At 35.1% G+C, this 22,218-nt stretch overlaps 3 protein-coding genes across 6 annotated transcripts; all 3 read left to right on the top strand.

Annotated features, from left to right (window-relative positions):
* The first annotated feature begins 2,790 nt into the window (after window positions 1-2,790).
* Window positions 2,791-7,826, top strand: SOS3 (Calcium-binding EF-hand family protein). The gene is made up of 9 exons (XM_007038986.3): window positions 2,791-3,039; window positions 5,761-5,907; window positions 6,006-6,088; window positions 6,195-6,254; window positions 6,447-6,555; window positions 6,680-6,732; window positions 7,080-7,160; window positions 7,249-7,361; window positions 7,436-7,826. The coding sequence occupies exons 2-9, from the start codon at window positions 5,829-5,831 to the stop codon at window positions 7,497-7,499; spliced, it is 642 nt and encodes a 213-aa protein (XP_007039048.2). The 5' UTR covers window positions 2,791-3,039; window positions 5,761-5,828; the 3' UTR covers window positions 7,500-7,826.
* A 2,895-nt stretch (window positions 7,827-10,721) lies between these two features.
* On the top strand, window positions 10,722-16,771 carry LOC18605768 (prolyl oligopeptidase family protein). Of its 4 annotated transcripts, none has more exons than XM_007038982.3 (7): window positions 10,722-10,941; window positions 11,574-12,041; window positions 12,948-13,142; window positions 13,908-13,937; window positions 14,187-15,287; window positions 15,583-16,135; window positions 16,334-16,771. In XM_007038982.3, the coding sequence occupies exons 1-6, from the start codon at window positions 10,936-10,938 to the stop codon at window positions 16,132-16,134; spliced, it is 2,352 nt and encodes a 783-aa protein (XP_007039044.3). In that variant the 5' UTR covers window positions 10,722-10,935; the 3' UTR covers window position 16,135; window positions 16,334-16,771. The 4 variants fall into 4 exon arrangements, with proteins under 4 accessions (XP_007039044.3, XP_017973587.2, XP_088661047.1 ...); XM_018118098.2 differs by having other exon boundaries at window positions 16,315-16,771; XM_088804921.1 differs by adding an exon at window positions 11,118-11,200 and having other exon boundaries at window positions 15,583-16,771.
* A 732-nt stretch (window positions 16,772-17,503) lies between these two features.
* On the top strand, window positions 17,504-21,633 carry LOC18605767 (phosphatidylinositol 4-kinase gamma-like protein). Its single transcript, XM_007038979.3, has 3 exons — window positions 17,504-17,771; window positions 18,549-20,181; window positions 20,778-21,633. Exons 2-3 carry the CDS (start codon window positions 19,009-19,011, stop codon window positions 21,153-21,155), a joined length of 1,551 nt encoding a protein of 516 aa, XP_007039041.3. The 5' UTR covers window positions 17,504-17,771; window positions 18,549-19,008; the 3' UTR covers window positions 21,156-21,633.
* The last annotated feature ends 585 nt before the right edge of the window (window positions 21,634-22,218 follow it).

Raw genomic sequence — 22,218 nt, 5'->3', positions numbered from 1 at the left:
GTAAAAGCAATAGTTCTGCAATCGCCCTAGCTTCCAAAGTCATAGTAAAGTAGCAGCCGGAAAACGTGAAGAAATATTAATTAGATGTATCGGACGTAAACCATCCTGAAAATTAGAGTACTCTTGACGTTGACAGAGAAGGAGAGTCGCCCACTTGCTCTTGAAGAGAGTGATACGGCTTTAATCTTTCCAGATTACTAGATTGTATAAATATCAGTTCCTGCGGACTTTTGGAGTAACACATAGCTGACTTAGTCGACAACACAGTATAAAGATGGGAGATGTATGTACAGGACGTTTCGACGAAGCTGAAACATCAATATGGGAATCTCACATAATTTTCATAAGAATTGTCTTGATTCGGGTTTGGGGTTTTGCCCCAGTTGGTCCCATAAAAAACGTGTTGAAGTTAATGCTTGTAAGTACTAAATGGATAAAATGTCAAATGGCAATTCATTTGGATATCATATTATGCATGTTCATATGTGTTTTATTCCATGTTGAAAACTATTATATGAAGCTATGCATGTTACTATGATAATTATGTTTTACACTTGTTTTTCATGTATTAACAATTGTAATATTTGTTGATGATGTGTGCTAATGAAGCTGTGAATATATTTATTGAATATAAATCAAACTAAGTGTGATTTTTTCTATCTGTTCATCTCAATTTTAGATATTTAAAACAGAGATTGCATGACAGCAACCATACACCAACTTTCTCCAAAATTCAACAAGATGTAGCTGTGATTAATTCCACTTGTTGGTGGTCACACTTGTTGCTACCAACTGAATGTGGCCGAAGAATTGAATTAATGGATGTGAACCCATAAATTGTTCCTAAACATTTTTTTAAGACAAAAAATTCTTTACCGCCTAATTATTTTTATTTTTACACTTGAATATTTGATTTAATGAAATATTTCTATCTCTTTGTACGTAAAGAACTAATTCAATCTCTTGTTTCATGAATTATAAAAAATATAATATTTTTTAAAAAATTAAATTATTCAAAAAATTAAATAAATCTTTATTTATTTATTGAATATATTCGAGTCAAATAAATAGTTATAATTAATAGTAAAAAATGACATCTATAATTTTATATTTATGTAACATTGACATTATAAATTAATTTGATGTAAATAAAATGTCTTGTGTCATTTTAAATAATAATAATTAATTAATTATTTGTTATAAAAAATTATTTGATTTAAAATAAAAATATAAAAAATTAATTAAATATAATAAAAAAATAAAATTTTTAAATAATTAAAAAATTAGATTAATTTGTTTTAAATATATTAGTTGTAATAATTAATGTTGGAATCTCGTCGATTGCCGAAGGGTCAATAGACATCTCAAGTTCTATATTCTCATAATCTGCCAAAGGAGAGGAGAAATAAAAGAAAAAGACCAAAACATAATGAGAACAACACGGCTAATGCTCGCAAATTAAAAGTCACTTGATCCCATTCTATAGGAAAGTTGAGGAAAAATTCATGATTAAGTTGTTATTGTTATGAATAAATATGTAAATGTCTATCATATTATGATTCAAAAAGTTCAAATCAAGTCAAACAGTTCAATAGATAAGATACAAGAAATGTAATATGATTTGAACTTTTAGATATAATTATATTAAGAATATGATTCAAGGGGTTGTTGATATATAAATAGGCCTCTCACTTCATTTGTAAGTACATATTTAAATAAGATATTCTTACTCTCTCTAAATACTTTATTTCTCTTTAAATACTTTATCTTATATTTCTTTTATAATTGTTTTTATTTCATAATAGTTATTCAATTTATTTATATTTTTTAACTTCTTAATTAAAGTGCCTTACCCTCAGCCGCATTGACTAAATTGTTACCCCATTTTTCTAACTCATCGGAAGAATTAGGGAAAGGCACCAAAGTCAAAGTAGAAATAAATAAGAAGGCTGCAACCTTACTCAAATTAATGTTGGAAATTGTTTACATACACAGCCCCTTTTCAATAGAAAATGTACGGTGGCTGTCGGCTACTTTGAAAAAATTAAAGTCTCCAAATTTGCAAATTGAATTTTTTTCCTATTATCGAAAAGAAATAAAAGATGAGTTTTAAATTTATATATTAATTTTTTAATTTAATAAATATTTTTTAAATTGAAAGTGAAGACTCGTGATAAATGATATCAAGCTACTAAATTCTTTATTAGTGTAGGACTCTCAACTATTTTGTTGGTTTTGCGGAAAGTTGGAAGGTTTTTTTTTTTGTAATTTTGATAAAGAGGAAATTAAGTAGAATTAACAGTGAAAATATAAAAGAAGATACACCACCTTAGGTGATTTAATATCCAATAAATTTATTGACACTTATAAGAAAATACAAATAAAATGAGATAGAAAGGGTAATGTAATTTGGTCAAGGGAAATGTTAACAAGTATATGTTTTTAGACATTTTATTAAAATAATATTTATAAAAAATATTTTATTTTTTGAATTTGGCAAACATAGTATATTAAATGAAAAAAATATTTTTAAAATAAAAATTTTAACTAATCATGAGAAGTATACTATATATAATCTTCATAAATCAATGTACAGTACCATTGAATCAAAAGTTTTTCCCATAACCATAAAATGGGGATAAATTATGAAAAAAAGGAAAAAATAAACATAATAAAAAAAGGAGCAAAATAAAAGTAAACGTTAATTCGAGGAAGACAGGTGACAGCCAGTCAGCCAACGCGCGCTAAGCAATTACAATATAAGATCAAATTGGCAGAAATGAAAGCGAACGTTGAAAACTAAAATCTAATACTAAACAAAGACAGAGAGAAGCTCCATCCAATGCTCCATGTCAAGGTTCTGATACGAGAGAAGGGACACATCAAGCAAACTTCAAACTATCTATATAACCAAAAGTAGAAGCTAAAGTCTTTCTTTCTATATGATTCTGGTGTTCTATATAGCCAAACCAAAAGATAAAATAGAAGCGTAAGATCAAACTCTCTCAGCCTCAATTTCCAGGCCCGTCACTCAAACAGGTCAGTTAGTTCTCTCTCACGTTCAATTATCATTTTTGCTGTTTCGATTTTTTGTTGTCTAACATTGCTTTCTTCTTAGCTTCTTGGTTCATCTTTTGAGTGTTGGGTTCTTCTTCTTTTGAGGCTTTTTCATCGAAATGGATTCGTTGTCAATATTTTTTTTTTCATTTTCCTCCTCTATTTCCGGGTAGAGTTGAATTTCTGTTTGTTTTCTGAGAAAACATAAGAATAAAAAGATGGCAGTTGCAGCGCAGGTCCATTGGATCTTTTTTTTATAATGTTTTACGTATATTTTATATAAGGTTCTAAGGATTTAAAGCTTTTGAGTTTCGATTGAAGAATTCATGATTCTATTTCCGGGGTACCTCATTCCAAAAAAAAAAAGGAAATAATTTTTTTCTGTTTTTCTTTGTTATTAATGAACGATAGTTTTCTTAAGATCAAAGACAAGATTGACGTTCTTGATGGGTTCTAAGCGTGCATTTTGGAAAATACTGAGAATTAATAAGATCAAAATGTAAAGTTTTGGTTTAGTTACTCTTTACTTGCTAAAATGACAGATTTTAAGGTCTAAACCACTGGAATTTTGTGGTTCATAGCAGAAAGCTGGTAATACTAATTTTTAATCAAGTTGAAATATAGCATCTGCTTCGTTACTGAGAAAACAAAAGGAAAAGCTCAAAAGACGAAAACTTTTTAATTTTTATATTCAGGGGGAAGGGCCATGCTGATTTGTTAAGTCGATGGTCCCAACTATATGGTTTTTTGATTTGTTTCCTGTTCTTATTTCTTTTTACGAGTTGAGTTGTCCTGGTTAGAGATCCTCGTTAAGTTCAATGATCTCACCCCATAAATTTGGTGTTGCGGTAAAATATCAAGAAGTGGGAAAGTCCTAGAATTGGATTGTCGTGTAAGGTTCAATGTTTACACAGCTTAGCCTGCTGTTTCCAGCTCTCGTTGTTTACCCGATCTGATGGCAGGCAGATCGGAGGTATGGGGGAGCAGGAATATTCTAATTTTTTTTTTCACTAATCCGTCTCTTTCTTTAGTTTAAAACGTATGGAGCCAAGGCTAGAGGCCGTTGATTGTGTTTGTTATTTTGTGGAAGTGACTATGGGCGGTGAGATCTGCATCTGCTGATGTTTTTGTTGGTATCAAGAGAATGGTCTATGCAACAAAATCTTTTGCTTTTGTAATCTTCTGGATTTTCCAGATCATTTTTTTTTTATTAAAATTGCGTCTTTGAATAGGATCAAATGGAGTTTTCAGATTGGTAATCAATCCTAGTATTTGTTTCTTGGTCCCACTAGATCTGTGGCCTGAAGTGGAGGTTAAAGATCATATATGGCATCATTCGCTGCAAATTTAATTTCTGCTCAATCTAAAGGATCTATTGGTTTGATGAGGAGGCTTCTTTTTTGTCTCTTCAAGCTATGCAAGTACTTATGAGGCAACAGTGAATTTCTCACATCTTAGAGTGTATGGGTGATGTATGGACTTTGAGTTTGACAGCCTTACCTTGAAGCTTTTGTCTTGGTAGCTCTACAGCAATAACTTAGAGCTAGAGAAAGTGATTCTATTATCAGGCCTGTTTATTGTTTAACGCCTGCTGAACGAAAATTATATAATCCAAGCAACCTGTTTCAGATGCGCGATTGCGATGGCTGCTCCAACTAACGTTGTGGGTTTTTGTTGATATGTAGTGTAGACCTAACTTTTGTTGGCCTTTTGGCAAAGATCCAGACACTCCAAAGATGGTTAGACTAGACGGAGGAAGGGCACATCTTACGGGAAGTTAGCTGGGTGGTTGCTGAGATAAGCGTGTTCTTTAATATATCTTCTACTCCATGTTTGAAACAACTCGTAAATGACAAAAGTCCAAGCTATGTCACCCTTCCAGATGTCATTTGCCTACTGGACATTTTGTTCTTTCACTTTTGAATTGTTAACTCTTAGGACAGCTGTTTATCTACGGGATGGCTGCCTATCAGTGCTTCACCACCGAGCTTTTCCCCTTGTTGTCAACTAACTTATCATACTGCCCATAGTTGAATCTTTATCTTTTGCTTTCCGGGACTAGCAAGCCAATCTATTATTTCACATAATCTTGAAGTATGTTAGTGGCCGTAAACCCTTTTGATCTGTAGGATTTCCTGACGTCAAATATGTTATTCACTTACTATTACTTTTACCATAAGCAGATGTGGTACCTTTTTTTCCTTCTTATTTTAATGATAGCCCATATTTTTGATTTGAGACTATGTTATGGGAGAACTAGCATGGAAAAACAATAGCTCTAAAATAATGCATTCTAAGACGTCGACGCACATTGTGGCAAGCAGTACCCTCTTTACGCTTTCTGTTTAGAGAAAACCCTGTACTCATCAATATGCTTGCCAGTCTTATCTAGGAGGTGTTCTGGATAAGCGGTCACCTCAAAGTCATTTACTCTCCATTCTCTTAGTATTTAACCAATGATCACCTTAGTTCGTGCCATGTTTGGTTGTTGTGGTTAGAATTGACTGTTTGTTTCAGGCTTGAAGGAAATGCTCCTTGAAGATTTTGCTCATCTGTTGCTTGAGTTAATAATAAGATGCCACTGATAAATCTTCTAGCATAATGCTTGTGAATATAAGTAAAATGTTTAAATTTTGGAATTTTTGAGTTACAGTTCTGGATGAGGCAAGTGATTGTTGAGAAATATACTTCTGTTATTGGCAGGTGAAGCTTCTGCAGCAAATGAGTGCATTGTCAATAATTTTTGTGATTGAATAACACTAGCTGTTGTCATGGGCTGTGTAAGCTCAAAGAGAAGAAAACAAGAACCTGGCTACGAAGAGCCAACTGTTCTTGCTGCTGAAACTCCTTGTGAGTAACAGTTCCCAGCCCTTTGTAGCTTGCAACTTCATCATGACGTTTGCCTCTGTTTGTCTTTCTCTTTACAATAGTGGTTCTCTTCTTTGCAGTTACGGTTAGTGAAGTAGAGGCCTTGCATGAGCTTTTTAAGAAATTAAGTAATGCAATAATTGCTGACGGGCTTATTCACAGGGTATGTTGTCTGGTGGTTAGTTTTAATTTCACATTTATAATTCAATCAAGCATAAGATTTAATTGCAGTGACGTTTTGACAAATTTCAATGCTTTCTTGTGAATAGGAAGAATTTCAGCTTGCCCTCTTCAGGAACAGAAATAGGAGGAATCTTTTTGCAGACAGGGTGTGTAGTGTTAGCTCCCCATTGTTTGTATTGTTGTATCCAACTTTATTATGTACTGAAACCTATAAGTAGCTTTGGCTGATAATGCAGAAGCTTCAACTGTTCATATGCTAGCTCACTAGAACAGAACATTTATTTTTCTGCAATCTTACTGTTCCCTCCTTCTAAATAACATCGTTGATGGATTTGCAGATTTTTGATTTATTTGATGTCAAACGTAATGGGGTCATTGAGTTTGGAGAGTTTGTTCGATCATTGGGTGTCTTTCACCCCAATGCGCCTGTGGCTGACAAAATTGCATGTAAGGTCAATTTTATGAATATTCTAGATCATACATGTGCAAATGATGGACCTTTCTTCATAAGCATAGCCTTCAATATCATGCTCAATACAATATGTTTTAAGTTGAGACAATTTTTTTGCAGTTGCTTTCAGGCTTTATGACCTAAGACAAACCGGCTTTATAGAGCGTGAGGAGGTTCGTATTGAAACACTGCTAGACCTGTTAGTTTTATTATTTGTAGATCTTTTTATTTTATGTATATTAAATGGTTCCTAATCTATTGATGGTTGCTAACAAAATTGGAATAGTTTTAGCTAATCATCTCAGAAAACATAATTCCAACAATCGGCGAACTCCTAAATATTGCTCTTTCTACCATTGGCTTTACTGATATATGCTCTCATAAAATTTCGTTCTGTAGGATGATAAAGAAAAAATATCTTGATTTTTAGAAATAGAATATAAATGCACATCATGATTCTTGGTGCTTATGATCTGTTTCTAAATCAATCTTTGGATACTTATATTTTATCAACTCACAGTTGAAGGAGATGGTGTTGGCACTTTTGCATGAATCGGATCTGGCTCTTTCAGAGGATGTTGTTGAAACAATTGTGGATAAGGTGCACATAACTCCAACCTGTCAACTATCTGACCCATTCGTATTCGATGTGGACAATTCTGAATCTGTTGCTTTCATCTTTTCCACAGACATTTGGTGAAGCAGACACACAAGGCGATGGAAAAATTGATCCAGAAGAGTGGAAGGAATTTGTATCAAAGCATCCATCTCTGATAAAGAACATGACGCTCCCATATTTAAAGTGAGTAGCAAGTGTTATAACAAGTTCTGGTTATATGCTTGGTACTGATCTCCCTTGTGGATTGTGTCTTGCAGGGATATAACCCTAGCATTCCCCAGCTTTGTGGTCAGGTCTGAGGTTGACGAGTCAGAAGTTTAGGCTTAATGCTGAAGCTAAAAGGGTATCTTAATCATGCCTTATCCTATACTGTTGGAGAAGATTCAGAAGAACATCAGATTTTGTGTTACCTCCTCATGAAGAACATTATCTAGGAAGAAGAGTTTAGGACCCCTTGGGCGGCAGGCAAGAAGCAAGATCGAGTTCACAAGCTGCAACCTTATTCTGCCATCATCAGGTTGTTAAATATTTTTCCAATATGGCGGGTTCTGTACAGAGTTGTAGATATGTTCTGTCAATGTACATTGTTGTTAAGCATCAGAGATTTTGTGATAAAATAGTTTGAAGAGATATGTTTGCAACCCAAAATCCTTGAATCGAACTACGAGTTTAAGACAGATTGATTATTCCCTCTTCAAAGTGAAAAGATGATGAGGCAAAAGCGAAAAGCACTACTAAAATAAAAATGTGGGTTCGGTCTCGCATTGTGAAACTTCCGTATCTGTTTAGACAATTAGAACCCTAGTTATGGCTAATTAATTTTTGGTCAAAACAAAGATTAGGCTACCTAACCTTGTCTGCTTAGAGTGTTTGTAATCATTAAACCTTATTAGAAAATTACAAAAAAAAAAAAAAAAAAGTGGAGCAGAAGTTCCAACCTCCAACTTGTGCTTTTTCAGTATTAGCTATGAAATTGCAGACATCCTGTTTCAGAGACGATGCCATTTTTTCCAGGAAAATACTGTTCTTTCCATGTTCCTGGGTTTGGGTCTGCTGTGTCTCATCTAAAGAAACCCATTGCCATAGCCCGACAAGCTTAAGGTTAAGGTCCAGGTTTGCATTTCTACGAGAAGGCTTCGAGGCAACAACATCGGCACGATGATGCATCAAGCTGGCGAGCATGTTGTCCCGACCCTCCCTGCGCCTCTATTATCCCTTTGCCTCAAATCAGAACGTGGCTTCCTACCTAGACGACCTTAGCTTAAAAAGGATTGAACTATTCTTTTCCCTTCCCTCCTTGGATACCTTGGAAACTTTTCACCCAAGGACAAACTTTACGGAAAAAAAAAATTGTTGTTCCCGATAACAAGTGAAGGAAAAGTTTGTCGTATAAAAGAGTTGCAGATGCAACGGTCCACATGGTCTTTGATCAAGATCATGAGCTAAGAAAGATACTTGCAATAATGAAAAAAAATAACCAAAAAAAAAAGAGGTAAAGAAAGTAAGTAATCTATCCCCTTTAAATGGACTGGATTGACACCACATGAACTTCAACTGTAGAAAATCTTGACCATTCAATCCCATTAACCTTTCTTCTAACAACTCCTCCAACTGGTCCCAAGTCCCAACCCATCCGATCATCCTTTCTAGGTAAGACTCTGCATCACTGTCATCACGCATGCTGCCTATTTTTTCCAACCCATCTTCAATTTCTTTTCTTTGTTCACTTTAATAACTTGGGTACATTTCTTTGTGCAAAAATCATTTAAATTTCCCATAAAATTCTTCATTATGTTGATATTTGTAGGCATTGAATATTGCTCATTATCCTTAATTATCTAATGATACTGCTATTTAATTACCTTCGATATTAAGGCAGTGCGTTTTGAAAATGACTAAATATTATCATTGTTCCTTAAATTTTCATATTCCTTCATCAACGTGACAACATCAAATTAAGATTGACTTGCACAATTGAATTTTGTATGCCAAAGTCAATTCCCTAAAGAATAATTTAACCAAGACATTTCCAGCTTCATGATTATCCTGTGATCATCATAATTAAAAGCCTTGATTAATTTAGAGGGCGGAAATCCGCTACAGTGATCAAAATTTGGTATGGTGAAATATTCTAGTTGTTACGTTATTATTGGCCAGGTTGGAGTTATGGTCAGCCATCACACCAAAGAGGGATGTCCAAATCTGTTTAGGAAGACAAAAGCTATTTAACTTTTGTTGAACACGAAACGGTAGAACACGTGGCGTACCGACAGTGAATCTGTTTAGGAACTTTGGTTGCTTCTCAAACACTGAGGATTCTGTCTTGTCTTTTTTTTTTTTTTTTTCTTCTTCTCTCTTTTTTCTTGTTGGAAAAGATTACGAAAATTGAAATTTTCTTTCTTCTAAAATTTCAAGAGCAAGAGTCCACGCGCCTTCAGGGCGGTGAGATAAGCTGTTTGTACTATCATAGTATGGTCCTAGATTTCAGTGGTCCGACAAACATCATCTTTAACGTGGTTCTTTGTAATAACGTTGTAACCTTTCCATTTTTTACTAATTTAATTTAATGGTGCTAATTTTTTCATTCTTATTAATTTTAACTCTATCTTAATAGATACATAAAATAATATTTATTAATATCAATAATCTCATTCCACTATTTTTTTGTTTTAAAAAAATTTAATTATTAGAGAGATTTAATAAGTATCATATAATCAAATACCTTGTATTATTAGATCTAATTAAATAAAATTAAGGTTAATTGACTTTCAATAGTAAAACTACTAACATCATGAGTTTGGGTATAGTTTGAATAATGATCTTAAGATTCCATAACCTCGATTATAAATAATAATTTTTAATAATAAATTTTTATTTATTAATTTTTTGTTATGAATGCAATCCTTACCAAAATTCATTAATCATTCTTTCGAAAATATCATTAATTGTTCTAAATATGATTTTAAACTTTAATTTTGTTTTTTATAAACTAACTTTAACTTACTAATTTAATTTTCATTAATAATTATAAAATTAACTTTAATTTATTTTAATTAAGAAATTAACAGATAATGTCTAAGATATTAAAATACAAATTTGAATAACTTATCAAATAGTAAGATTTGGATTAAAATACTTAAAAAAATAACAACGACCTATCCGTTATCATCTTTATTAATTATGTTAGACAATATGCTATTGAAAAATAATAATAAACTATTAAATCTAGTAAATTATTGTTTATTTGATTTTACTATTTTTCTAATCAATTTATCTCAAAATCGTTTACTTACGAGCACTAAAAATAATTTATTTCTTAAAAAAAAACTCCAAAGAAATGACTAAAACAAGCATATCATAACAACAAAAATAAGAAAAAAAAACAATTATCCATCGCTTTCCCAGTTTTCTCCTCAGCTGTTGACGCTCAAGAGTTAGCGCGTGATTAAAGAAACTTGAGTGTCCAAAAATTTCCAAAGTCGAATGATTAATGCCTACTTAATTAAAGCTTAAATTAATTTATTACTAATAGTTTCTTCTCTTATCTTATCAGCTCTCATTGAATGCACATTTCGAGTCCAACGCTTTCACTTGATTGGATCTCTCTCTGCCATTACCAAATCATCAAAATCCCACAGAATCTAACTCCATTCAATTCCTCCTTCTTTTTATCTTAATCCAAATCCTCTTTGTTAATTTAAGTTTCTTTTTTTTCTGAAAGAAAAAACGTTCTTATGGCCGATCAGCTCAGCTTATTATGCAGGTAATATTCGAATCCTATTCCTTCTGGAAATAAAATAAAAGAAAGAAAAGAAAAAGTTGCACTTTCCTTTTTCTGCTACTTTCAAATTTAGTTTAGTTAATTAATGATTAAAGGTAAAAAAAAAAAAAAGAAAGATGTGATTTTCACGGAAAAAGTGTGGATTCGGTGCAGTTCAGTAGGCTGTGATCGGATCCACTGGATTTATTCTCGTGATGCTGAGAGCTCTGTTAGGAAGTTGTTTCTTGGAGTTTCTTAGCAGGTAAGGGCTGTCTTAAGTGTTTTTTTTTTCCCATTATTGTTATTATTAGTAAACTTTTGTTTTATAACTAATTCCTGTTCCGGTTGCCGAAAAAATTATGGAAGTGAAGAGTGAATCCTGAAATGAGGCCATTTTCTGGGTTTGATTTTTGTTAGATAAGGAATTAACAAAAAAAAAAAGATTTTAGTAAATTGAAAGAACATTTCAGAATAACTAGAACCATTTAGCTAAATAGTTGAATTTGAAGGAAAAATAAAATGAAACTTTACATTCTTGAATTCATGATGATGTTTTGAATTTATTTATTAGATAGTTCCGTTTTGTTTTCTTTCTTTTTTTAATGTGTATGCTCTGTTGTAATTTGAATCAATAGGAGTTCCTTCAATTTGTAATGCAATCAGTTGATGACAGTAAGGAAACGAAGAAGAGTTTGAAGCGATCAAGATCATTGTCCCCTCGGGATATGCCTGTGACCGACTGCACTGCTATGCAAACTATTGACGATTGCATTCTTTTCCCTGTTGAAGAGATAGTCCAATCACCATTGCCTGGATACGTAGCGCCTACCTCTGTTAGTTTTAGTCCGGATGATAGTTTGATAGCTTTTCTATTTAGTCCCGATCACACTTTGAGCAGAAAGGTTTTCACTCTTGATCTCAATGCTGGCAAGCAAGAGCTATTTTTCTCTCCCCCGGATGGTGGGCTTGATGAGAGTAATATATCGCCGGAAGAGAAGTTGAGGAGAGAGAGGTCAAGGGAGCGTGGGCTGGGAGTCACACGTTATGAATGGGTGAAGACTATCTCGAAGAAGAAAACTATTATGGTGCCTTTACCTGGAGGGGTATGTTAAAGAATTCCATCTATTAATTTGAATATACTGTTGCAAAGGCTTATTTAGTTAACTTGTATTGTTTAATCCTTTAAAAGGTGTCTCATATGATTTATTGTAGCCTTTTCATTACAAAACATAAGAGTTATTCCCCAAAGTCTTGGTATTTTGACATTCGATTTTTCTTTGTTGATAAAATTTGTTGTAATCTAAAATATTCTTAGAAAATTACTTGAACCAATGAGGGTGAATTTGCTATATTGGTAGTATCACTCATTCAACAGAGTACTGCCTTCAAGTCTCCCTCTCTCCCTCTCTCTTTTAATTTGGGGTATCAGGGCATGTTTCTAAGTGCAATAACATATGATTGAGATGAAGGAAGTGTGTTTCTTTATTTGTTCCTAATTTGGACTGGTGGAGGTTATGTCAGTTGATACCTTTTCTTCGTACTTCATTGACCACAATTTGCGAATTTTGCATGCTGGATTAGTGATGCTACCATGATGCTGGATAGTAGGTTCCCTTGTATTGTTTCCTGCACTTCCTCATACTCACTGTTTATACTGATACAACAAATTTAAACACCATCACCACACCTCAACCCTTGTGGCCCCACTTTAATACCTTCAGCACTGTTTTCACTCACTAACTGGTCAAAACTGTATACCCTCCACATTCAACTTTAGCTTCTGTTATTTCTAAAAATTCCTGGTTGTTGTGTGAATTAGCTGGCCAAATAGCATTATTTCTCAGCAATGTAATCATTTCGTGCAGATCTTCTACCACTTTGGATCACTTAGCATTGTTATCTTATATGCTACTTATGTATTTTTTCTTTTCTTTTATCCAATTCTTGCTAATGACATACAATTTAGAAATTTTGTTTTCCCTGGTAATTTGGTTTCTTCTCCGTGGCAGATTTATTTCCAGGAGTTTTCTGATTCAAAACCAGAGCTCAAGCTTCCAAGCATGTCATCATCACCAATCATCGATCCACATCTTTCCCCAGATGGCACTATGCTTGCTTACATAAGAGATTATGAGCTGCATGTTCTGAATCTCTTGTACAGTGAACAAAGACAATTAACATTTGGCGCCAATGGGGACATTCTGGTAAGTTTATATTACCAGTATCTATATGCAGTGGAATTTTATTGTTTCACTTCTCTGGATGTTCATATATTTACAACAAGCTTTCTTTTCTTTCTTTCTGTCCTCGCGTATGGCCCTGCTTGCGAAGGGAAGGGGTTGGGGGGGAGAGGGGAAAGTTGGTGTAAAGAAGAAAGTATGTGAATTTTTAATGATGCAATCTATACAAGGTCTTGGGGGCCATCTAGAACAAGCCATTTTATATATGACTTGAAACAAATGGTATACGTATACCACTTTGCTCAAGTCAGTTGGTTGCAGGATAACATAAGCTTCAGCTACTTAGGGTCCGAATACTTGCTCTGGTCTATGCTTATCTAATTTCTCTTTTCCTTGTACCTTGGTGCTTCTTGTCAGCCGGAGCAATGATTGTTGATAGCAGCACTGCCTGTAAGGAAGCGAATGAACCTGTAAAAGTTGCTCTGGCACAATGCCAATTCATTAACTACATTATACAGCGTAGAAATCATCTGACAACTTTTCCTGCTATTCATAAAAACTATTCAGTGCAATAATTTCAAATACATTAAGCTCCAGATTGTCAAAACAGTTCAACAAGACTTTTGAATTTGTTGGCATTCAAGTTTTTGGCTTATTTCTTTGATCTATATGTGGTTTCAATCTACTATGTGGGTGTGGCAAATAAGCAAGTTAGACTTAAAACATTTGACATTTGTTTAGTGTTTTTTTTCTCATCTTGAATTTGACACTGTTTTTAATGAATTGCAGACTCATGGACTTGCTGAGTATATAGCTCAGGTGAGAATTCCTTTCAATCTCCTTCCTTTTGTTTGCATATTTATGTAAATTTGGTCAGTGATTAGTATGATTTTGGAACTAATTACTGATCTTGACTGTAAAGAGAGTTTACAGTTTCTTTTCAGTGGCATACAATCGATGCCATCAAGTTACCAATGATGCCAAAATTCAATCTTTTTTGTTTTTTTAATATCTCTGTTGTGTATGTGGATTTTCCCCCTCATATTTTGGGAATTTCGCTGATTGAAGGAGGAGATGGATCGAAAAACTGGGTATTGGTGGTCACTAGATAGCAAGTTCATTGCATTTACGGAGGTTGATTATTCTGAGATACCTCTTTTTAGAATTATGCACCAAGGTAAAAGCTCAGTTGGTCCAGAGGCAGAGGAAGACCATGCATATCCTTTTGCAGGAGCTTCAAACGTCAAAGTTCGCCTTGGGGTGGTGTCCACTGCTGGTGCTTCTGTCACTTGGATGGATCTTTTCTGTGGGGGATCAAACTTCGATGACGAATATTTGGCTAGAGTCAATTGGATGCATGGAAATGTTCTTACAGCACAAGTCTTGAATAGGTCTCACTCCAAATTAAAGATCCTTAAGTTTGATATCAAGACAGGCCAAAATAATGTTGTCATGGTTGAAGAACTAAAACCTTGGATTAATCTGCATGACTGCTTTACACCTCTGGACAGAGGAGCCACCAGATATTCTGGGGGGTTCATCTGGGCAAGTGAAAGAACAGGATACAGACATCTTTATCTGCATGATGCTAATGGGACTTGCTTAGGACCCATTACAGAGGGTGACTGGATGGTTGAACAAATTGCTGGTATAAATGAGGCTGCAGGGCTTGTGTATTTCACTGGAACTCTTGATGGACCTTTGGAATCACACCTTTATTATACTAGACTATGCCCAGATGAAAATTCTACTTTGCAAGCTCCCATCAGATTGACTCATGGCAAGGGAAAACATGTGGTTGTGCTTGATCACCACATGCGGAAGTTTGTTGATATTTATGATTCTCTTGATTCTCCCCCTAGAGTTTTGCTTTGCAACTTGATTGATGGAAGTGTAATAATATCTCTTTATGAGCAACCATTCACCATTCCCAGGCTTAAAAGGCTTCAACTTGAGCCTCCAGAGATAGTTCAGATACAGGCAAATGATGGTACCATACTATATGGGGCTATATATAAGCCTGATGCTGCAAGATTTGGTCCTCCACCGTACAAAACCTTGATCAGTGTGTATGGTGGTCCTAGTGTACAGCTCGTATGTGATTCATGGATAAACACAGTTGATATGAGAGCACAATACTTGAGGAGCAAAGGCATTTTAGTTTGGAAGGTTGGCATTTCCTGCCTTGACAGCTTATGTACCTGATCATTTTTTTTCCTTAAAGAAAAATTAAATTCCTAATACGCTATTCTAGATTAGGAGATTCATTTGTTTGAAGTTCACTGCACTTACTCATGCCTAATACGCTATTCTAGATTAGGAGATTCATTTGTTTGAAGTTCACTGCACTTACTCGTGCAAGTTCATGATCCAAACATGATGTCATGTTTCAAACTGTTCATGAAGATCATTATTACATCTTCTGTATCTTTCTACTTCCTCGTCTGACATATGCTCTTTGCAGTTAGATAATAGAGGAACGGCTAGACGTGGACTGAAGTTTGAAGGCTGTCTCAAAAACAACATTGGCCGTGTTGATGCTGAGGATCAGCTTACTGGAGCTGAATGGCTAATCAAACAAGGGCTAGCAAAAGCTGGCCATATTGGGTTTTACGGTTGGAGCTATGGTGGTTATCTCTCGGCTATGACCTTGGCTAGGTTTCCTGATGTTTTTCAATGCGCTGTCTCTGGTGCTCCTGTTACATCATGGGATGGATATGACACATTTTACACCGAGAAGTACATGGGATTGCCTTCTGAGGATGCTGAAAGTTATGAGTATAGCTCTGTGATGCACCATGTGAATAAGATGAAAGGAAGGCTGCTATTGGTTCACGGCATGATTGATGAAAATGTACATTTTAGGCACACTGCGAGGCTTGTTAATGCACTTGTGGCAGCTAGAAAGTCGTATGAGCTGTTGATTTTTCCAGATGAACGTCACATGCCACGCCGTCACAGAGACCGAATTTATATGGAAGAGAGGATATGGGAATTCATAGAGAGGAGCTTGTGAGGTAACTTCTTGTTCATTCATCATCTATAGTGTTGTTTGTCAGGAAAGAGAATACTGTGGGGTTCATTTCTCTTCTTAAGAGAGTTGGATTTTCCTACCCTCTTTTTAAATTTTATAAAAATCTGGGAAAACATCTCATGTATTTTTTATTTTTAGAAAAATTTTAATTTCATAATCTAGCCAATCAATCTTTACATAGAGCAAAGTTGACGCTGGTACTCTGCCAAATGCTATGCATTGATGAAGATCCAGTGTGACTGATGCTTTCTACTGAAAGGGATTCGGAGAGTGTGGGGTTGAATACTTGCGGGGGCCCAACCTCATCATTTCATTCAACATAGCTACAGAGGTATTTAGGAAGGAGGGTAGCATGGCCAAGTTCTGATCAACGCATGAAATGGGTGGCAATGACTTAGTACTTGCTATGTTTTGTCTATTCGCTGAGTGGAGGAGAAGCATAAGATACGTATAATAGGTACAGCAGAAGATGGATTGGAATGCTTTTTGTTCGTGCTTGCCCGCACCCCTCTTTCATTGCATAGACTTGCAACTTCCCATTAGGCTGATTTTATTATCTATTTTGTAGCTTCAAACATACAAGTCTATTACTTATCTATATGCAATTTCCTTTCATCTTTGTCTCGAAGTGTACGAGGGGACGAGAGGGGAGTGCCGAGTGCGGCACACATTTTTCAACAAATGAGATTGAAATTTCTTGTTAATTTCATGCGCATACTGGCGGCAACATCTTTTTGAACTTTTTAATTAAAAAAAAAAAGGGAAACTCAAACTCTGCTGTTTGAACGATGAGGTTATGTACTTATGACATGTCAGGGAGCTGTTGGCTCGCATATGGAAACTTGATGCAACTTTTGCCCCCTCTTCTGGTTTTGACGTGGGAGCAATTATCGGTCCCAGTCAAATGTTTACATATCGCAGCCTTCACACCAGATCCTATAAAGAAACATAATTACGGAAACGCCCTTCCTCACTTAGTACGAAATTTGAAATTTTTCTAGAGACATGTACAAATACAATTATAAAAAAGAAAAAAAAATTAATTTACTTAATAGTAATGATATTTAACGTCAATTACAAAAATACTTTTACATGAAACAATCCAAAGTTGCCGACTGTTTTTCATCTAATACATATTATTTTTACCTTTTATGTTCTTAATAGTTAGCATTTAATCATCTGTCATTAAGAAGTAGAAATAGGACAGTGCAACACAAGCCAACACAGTGTCTCAGATTGAGGGTAATTCAGTCTTTTACCATATGTGATTACAAAAGCCCGTAAATTAGTCAGTAACCCGTCCGAAACTAGCGTGAAAATACGTTCTGTCTGACGCTATAAATAGACTGGCGGATTTAATTCAGTCACTCTAAAACCCCACTCTCCCTTCTCTTCTCTCTCTCTCTCTCTCTCTCTCTCTTAGGAGTTGAGACTCTGAGAAAAAGAAAAGTCGGAGAAATGACTTTCAGAAAACTTTTTGAAAGGGAAACTAATGGTAATTGAAAAGAAAGAAAGAAAGAAACAATCAATGATGCGGCTTTTCTTTAATTTCTCTTTCATTTCTAATTCACCATTTCTGTACCAGCATTTGTTTTAGTCTTCCATTTTCTCTTCTCCAGGTACGAATGCGATCATCATTTTTTTTTTTATTTCGCATCGTTGATTCAGTCCTCTTTGGTTACTTAATTTTTTTTGTTTTGTTTTTTTCATTTCGTTATTGAGCTTTTTTTAAGGTATGATGATGCCTTGTTTATTTAATTTTTAATTTTTTATGTTTAAAAATAGTTTATTTTTTGCTTGAAGTGTTTCAGATTGTTTGATCTATAAGGAGATCGCATAGAAAATTTGAAAAATCCTGATTTTTTTTTACGAGATTTAATTTTGTAGACATTTTCTCTTTGGTTACTGAGAAGTGTGAGCGAGAATTATAGAATATCCAAGGTTCCTCTTTCCTTTTTTTTTTTTTAAGTATAATTACGTTTTGTATGTTAGTATCTGATTGAGTTCTATCAGGAAGTGATGCTTTTATTAACTTTATTTTATTTATGTAGTAGTTGTTATTTGTTTGGAAAAAAGAAAATCTGAATAAAATTTTTTTAAAAAAAATCAGAATAGCAGAGTATGAAATTTAAAGTCTTAATTTTATTATTTTTTAGAAGTATTTTTATCATTATTGGTTTTGACAAGATAATAGAGTGAAGAAATTAAAGGAATCAATGTTTTCTTATTTTGTAGAAAAAGAATCTCCTTTGGTTTCTTTGGTACTGAGATTAATGTTTTATTCTCTAATTCTAGATGTTTACTAGTGTTTTACTTTTGTTTTGCTCTATCGGTAACCAAATGCTCACTGATGCTTTTTGTGATATCTGATTACATCTTTATTTGGTGTATTGTAGGGAGTTTGAATTTGAAATTGCAGTAAAGGTCTTGGACTGTCTTTATATTCCAAAGAAACCAGGGAGTGAAATAGATCCTTAGCTCTTCTTCTATCCTTGGAATAAACTAGGACTTCTTTGGATCCTTACTATGAGATCTGACCACTTCTGGCTAAAGGTTTTTTTGAATTTCTCTGCTGCATTGTTTGAGGATTTTTAATGGAATTTGGTTTTTCGAGGTGCCTAGTTTCATATAACTTTCTATAGGGTAGACAATGTCAATTGCCAGTGTAGCTTTAAGCCAAGTCATTGAAGAGTCTCTGAGTTTCCCTGGAAATTTTGTGCACCGATATGTTCAGACTTTGAGTGACTCGATCTTAATTTTTCTCTCTGTTGGTGGGTCTGTCATTCCCATGCGTGTAATGGTGTCAGATTCAATTGCTTCTGTGAAGCTGAGGATTCAGAATTCAAAAGGCTTTTTATGAGGAAGCAGAAGCTAGTTTTTCAAGGGAGAGAACTGGCTCGGAATAATTCTCTTGTCCGGGACTATGGCGTTGCTGATAGGAATGTGATGCATCTGGTGTTAAGGCTTTCAGATCTCCAAGCAATCACCGTTAGGACTGTATGTGGTAAGGAGTTTGAGTTTCATATTGCGAGGGGTAGAAATATGGGTTATGTGAAGCAGCAAATTGCTAAGAAGGGAAAAGGATTTCTTAATCTCAAGGATCAAGAGCTGGTATGCAACGGTGAGGAGCTTGAAGATCAGAGACTAATTACTGATATCTGCAAAAATAATGATGCTGTGATTCTCTTGCTGGTTCGAAAGTCTGTTAAATTAAGGGCTGTACCCTTTGAAAAAGATATTGAAGTTTCTATTGAGGAACTGAACTTGAATGAGGGGAAACCAGATGCAATTGGACAATATCAGGGTGTCACACTCTCTCAGGAACATCACGTCATGGAGAGGAAGCTGATGCAGAGAGATTTCATTTTGGAGCCTCTGGTTGTTAATTCCAAGATTGAACTGCCATTAGTTATTAAGGAACTAATTGACTTAACTTTTAATGGATTAGAGAGAGGCAATAAGCCTATTCGGTCATCAGAGGGGTCAGGTGGAGCTTACTTCATGCAAGATTCATCTGGTCAGAAGTATATCTCAGTTTTCAAGCCTATCGATGAAGAGCCAATGGCTGTAAATAACCCACAGGGCCTCCCCTTGTCACTAGATGGCGAAGGGTTGAAGAAAGGCACACGTGTAGGAGAAGGTGCACTGAGGGAGGTTGCAGCTTACCTGTTGGATCATCGAATGGCTGGACCTCATTCATTTGATGGTGGAGGGAAGGGCTTTGCTGGGGTTCCTCCTACTGTGATGGTTAAATGTTTGCATAAAGGATTTAATTATCCAGAAGGTTATGAGTATGATCCCAAGAACATTAAGATTGGGTCACTGCAGATGTTTGTTAACAATGTTGGAAGTTGTGAAGATATGGGCCCTTGTGCTTTCCCAGTGGATGAGGTGCACAAGATCTCTGTGTTGGACATAAGGTTGGCAAATGCAGATAGGCATGCCGGAAACATACTGGTTACAAGAAATTGTGAGGAAGGTCGGGTTTCTCTTGTTCCTATTGATCATGGCTACTGCTTGCCTGAGAATGTAAGAGTCTAACTTGCTTATTTCTTTAGTTGGCAGGATTTTGTTAGAATTTTGTTCCCTTCAGACAATTGATTGCTCACCTCATTCTCCATGTTTCAAATTTATTGCTTTGCAGCAAGCATTTTACATTTTAACGTTCGAAGACAAAGTGCAACGATTAAGTCTGTGACTCTTCATGTTGAGAAAGAAATTGCTTGTTGCCTTTCTTCTAATTCTTGTGTTTGCTGCATACACAGTTATAGTCATAAATCTCAAAAGGAGTGTCTAGTTTAGCTGTCTGGTGATCTTATGTCCATAAAACATAAAACGGTTATAGTTATGCAAATGCTTTGCTTTCATGTTGTTGAACATGTCATCACTTGAACTCTTGGTTCTAGATTGAAGTTGCAAGAAACCTAGCTTTCCAAATGAAAAAGCTGTTTTACAACCCAAATTTTGTCTGAAAAAATAGCAATTTTTGGTCAATTTCTTCTTCACTTTGAAATTCTTGAGATTTGTCAACTGTTCCTAGTTTGTATCAACTCTTGTTGCGAGAGATTAGAGCTTCTTTAGAATTCATTTTCATCACCTTATGATTGCTCTGCTTATTTTTGCAGTTTGAAGATTGTACATTTGATTGGCTTTACTGGCCTCAAGCTCATGAACCTTATACTCCTGGTGTCATCAATTATATTAAGTCACTGGATGCTGAAAAAGATATTGAACTTTTGAAGTTTCATGGTTGGGACATGCCACCTAAGTGTGCCCGCACCCTTCGCATTTCCACCATGCTTCTAAAGAAAGGTGCAGAGAGAGGACTCACACCCTATTCTATTGGAAGAATCATGTGCAGGGAAACAGTGAAAGAGGAGTCAGTAATTGAGCAGATTGTTAGAGAAGCTGAGGAAGCTGTGCTCCCTGGAATGAGTGATGATGCATTTTTTGAAGCTGTGGCATCAATCATGGATCGGCATCTTGATGAACTGACCTCATAAGCCCTGAGGTGACTGGTTAGGTAGCTTTGCACATCTGCATTCGCCACATTGCAGAGTTATTGCTGAAGGATGATGGTACTCCATATTTTTGTTAAATGGTCTGCATAAGTTCTGTGTAATATTGGGTTGTTGCTGGAACTTGTGTCTCCATCATCTGTTTCATTTTGTTCATACATCTAACTTCCCTTTGCAGCCCATCTTTGAACCATAGTCTATTACCTGGAAATGCCTTAAGGCAATCTATCCAAGAAGAGAGTGTGTTCTGGAGATTTTAGTTGTTTGGTTATAGCTATATGTGAATAATAGTAAACAGTAAACACACTCTCGTATTCTTCTTTTTTTTTTTCTTTTCATTTATTCTCTTTATTTAGCCCCCGCCCCAATAGTTCAAATATTTGGAGTTGGCTTCCCCTTGACCGGCACTACTAAATTTTTGCGCACAAAATAGAATGGGAGCTTTCTACACAGAGTTTCAGCAGGATTCCATATCTGGTTAGCACAATACTTTGAAATGGTGTTCATTGTTATTATTATTTCGTATGAGCAATTCCAGGCTTCCAGTGGTAGTCCATTATCCTGGAGGGTTCAGATGATGGTCTCCCGCCTATCTAGGGTCTATCTCCAGATTCACCCATCTTCTAAGGCTCTTCTGGAAGACTTTGAGACTGCTTCTCTGACCTTGCTAGAGACTGTCTGAGAAGCGAAGTAACAACTACAACTGGATTAGACACTGTTATAGTTGAAAGCTGGTATTACGATTTTGACCCATTGCAGCAAGCTTTTGGATGATACGATAACTGAGAGATCGGTCATGTGAAACAAGATGAGGCCTGGTTGCGCCAAGGTCACCATCTAGAACCAAAATTATTCCACCACAGCCAGGGCGAAGTTAGAACATTTTGAAGGGAGAGTCAAACAGAACGAGGTATTAAATAATTAAAGAGAATTTTATATATAATTTAATTATCATTTATTTAAAAGATTAAATAAAATTCAAAAGACATTGAACATATAAAAAAATACACATTAATAGTAATAATAATGTTATTTATATATATGACTG

The sequence above is a fragment of the Theobroma cacao genome, chromosome 3, assembly GCF_053813885.1.
Source record: "Theobroma cacao isolate CCN51 chromosome 3, ASM5381388v1, whole genome shotgun sequence".
Taxonomy (NCBI): Eukaryota; Viridiplantae; Streptophyta; class Magnoliopsida; order Malvales; family Malvaceae; genus Theobroma; species Theobroma cacao.
The sequence above is the reverse complement of the archived record's forward strand: the minus strand, read 5'-3'. Positions and strand labels throughout refer to the sequence as shown.

Bases quoted from the DNA above. Each gene is read 5' to 3' on its own strand.
- SOS3 (XM_007038986.3), top strand. From the start codon at position 5,829: ATGGGCTGTGTAAGCTCAAAGAGAAGAAAACAAGAACCTGGCTACGAA. The intron at 6,255-6,446 runs GTGTGTAGTGTT...ATGGATTTGCAG, and splicing joins GGAATCTTTTTGCAGACAGG to ATTTTTGATTTATTTGATGT. The intron at 6,733-7,079 runs GTTCGTATTGAA...ATCAACTCACAG, and splicing joins GCTTTATAGAGCGTGAGGAG to TTGAAGGAGATGGTGTTGGC.
- LOC18605768 (XM_007038982.3), top strand. The intron at 12,042-12,947 runs GTATGTTAAAGA...TCTCCGTGGCAG, and splicing joins TGGTGCCTTTACCTGGAGGG to ATTTATTTCCAGGAGTTTTC. The intron at 13,938-14,186 runs GTGAGAATTCCT...CGCTGATTGAAG, and splicing joins TTGCTGAGTATATAGCTCAG to GAGGAGATGGATCGAAAAAC.
- LOC18605767 (XM_007038979.3), top strand. From the start codon at position 19,009: ATGAGGAAGCAGAAGCTAGTTTTTCAAGGGAGAGAACTGGCTCGGAAT. The intron at 20,182-20,777 runs GTAAGAGTCTAA...TTATTTTTGCAG, and splicing joins GCTACTGCTTGCCTGAGAAT to TTTGAAGATTGTACATTTGA.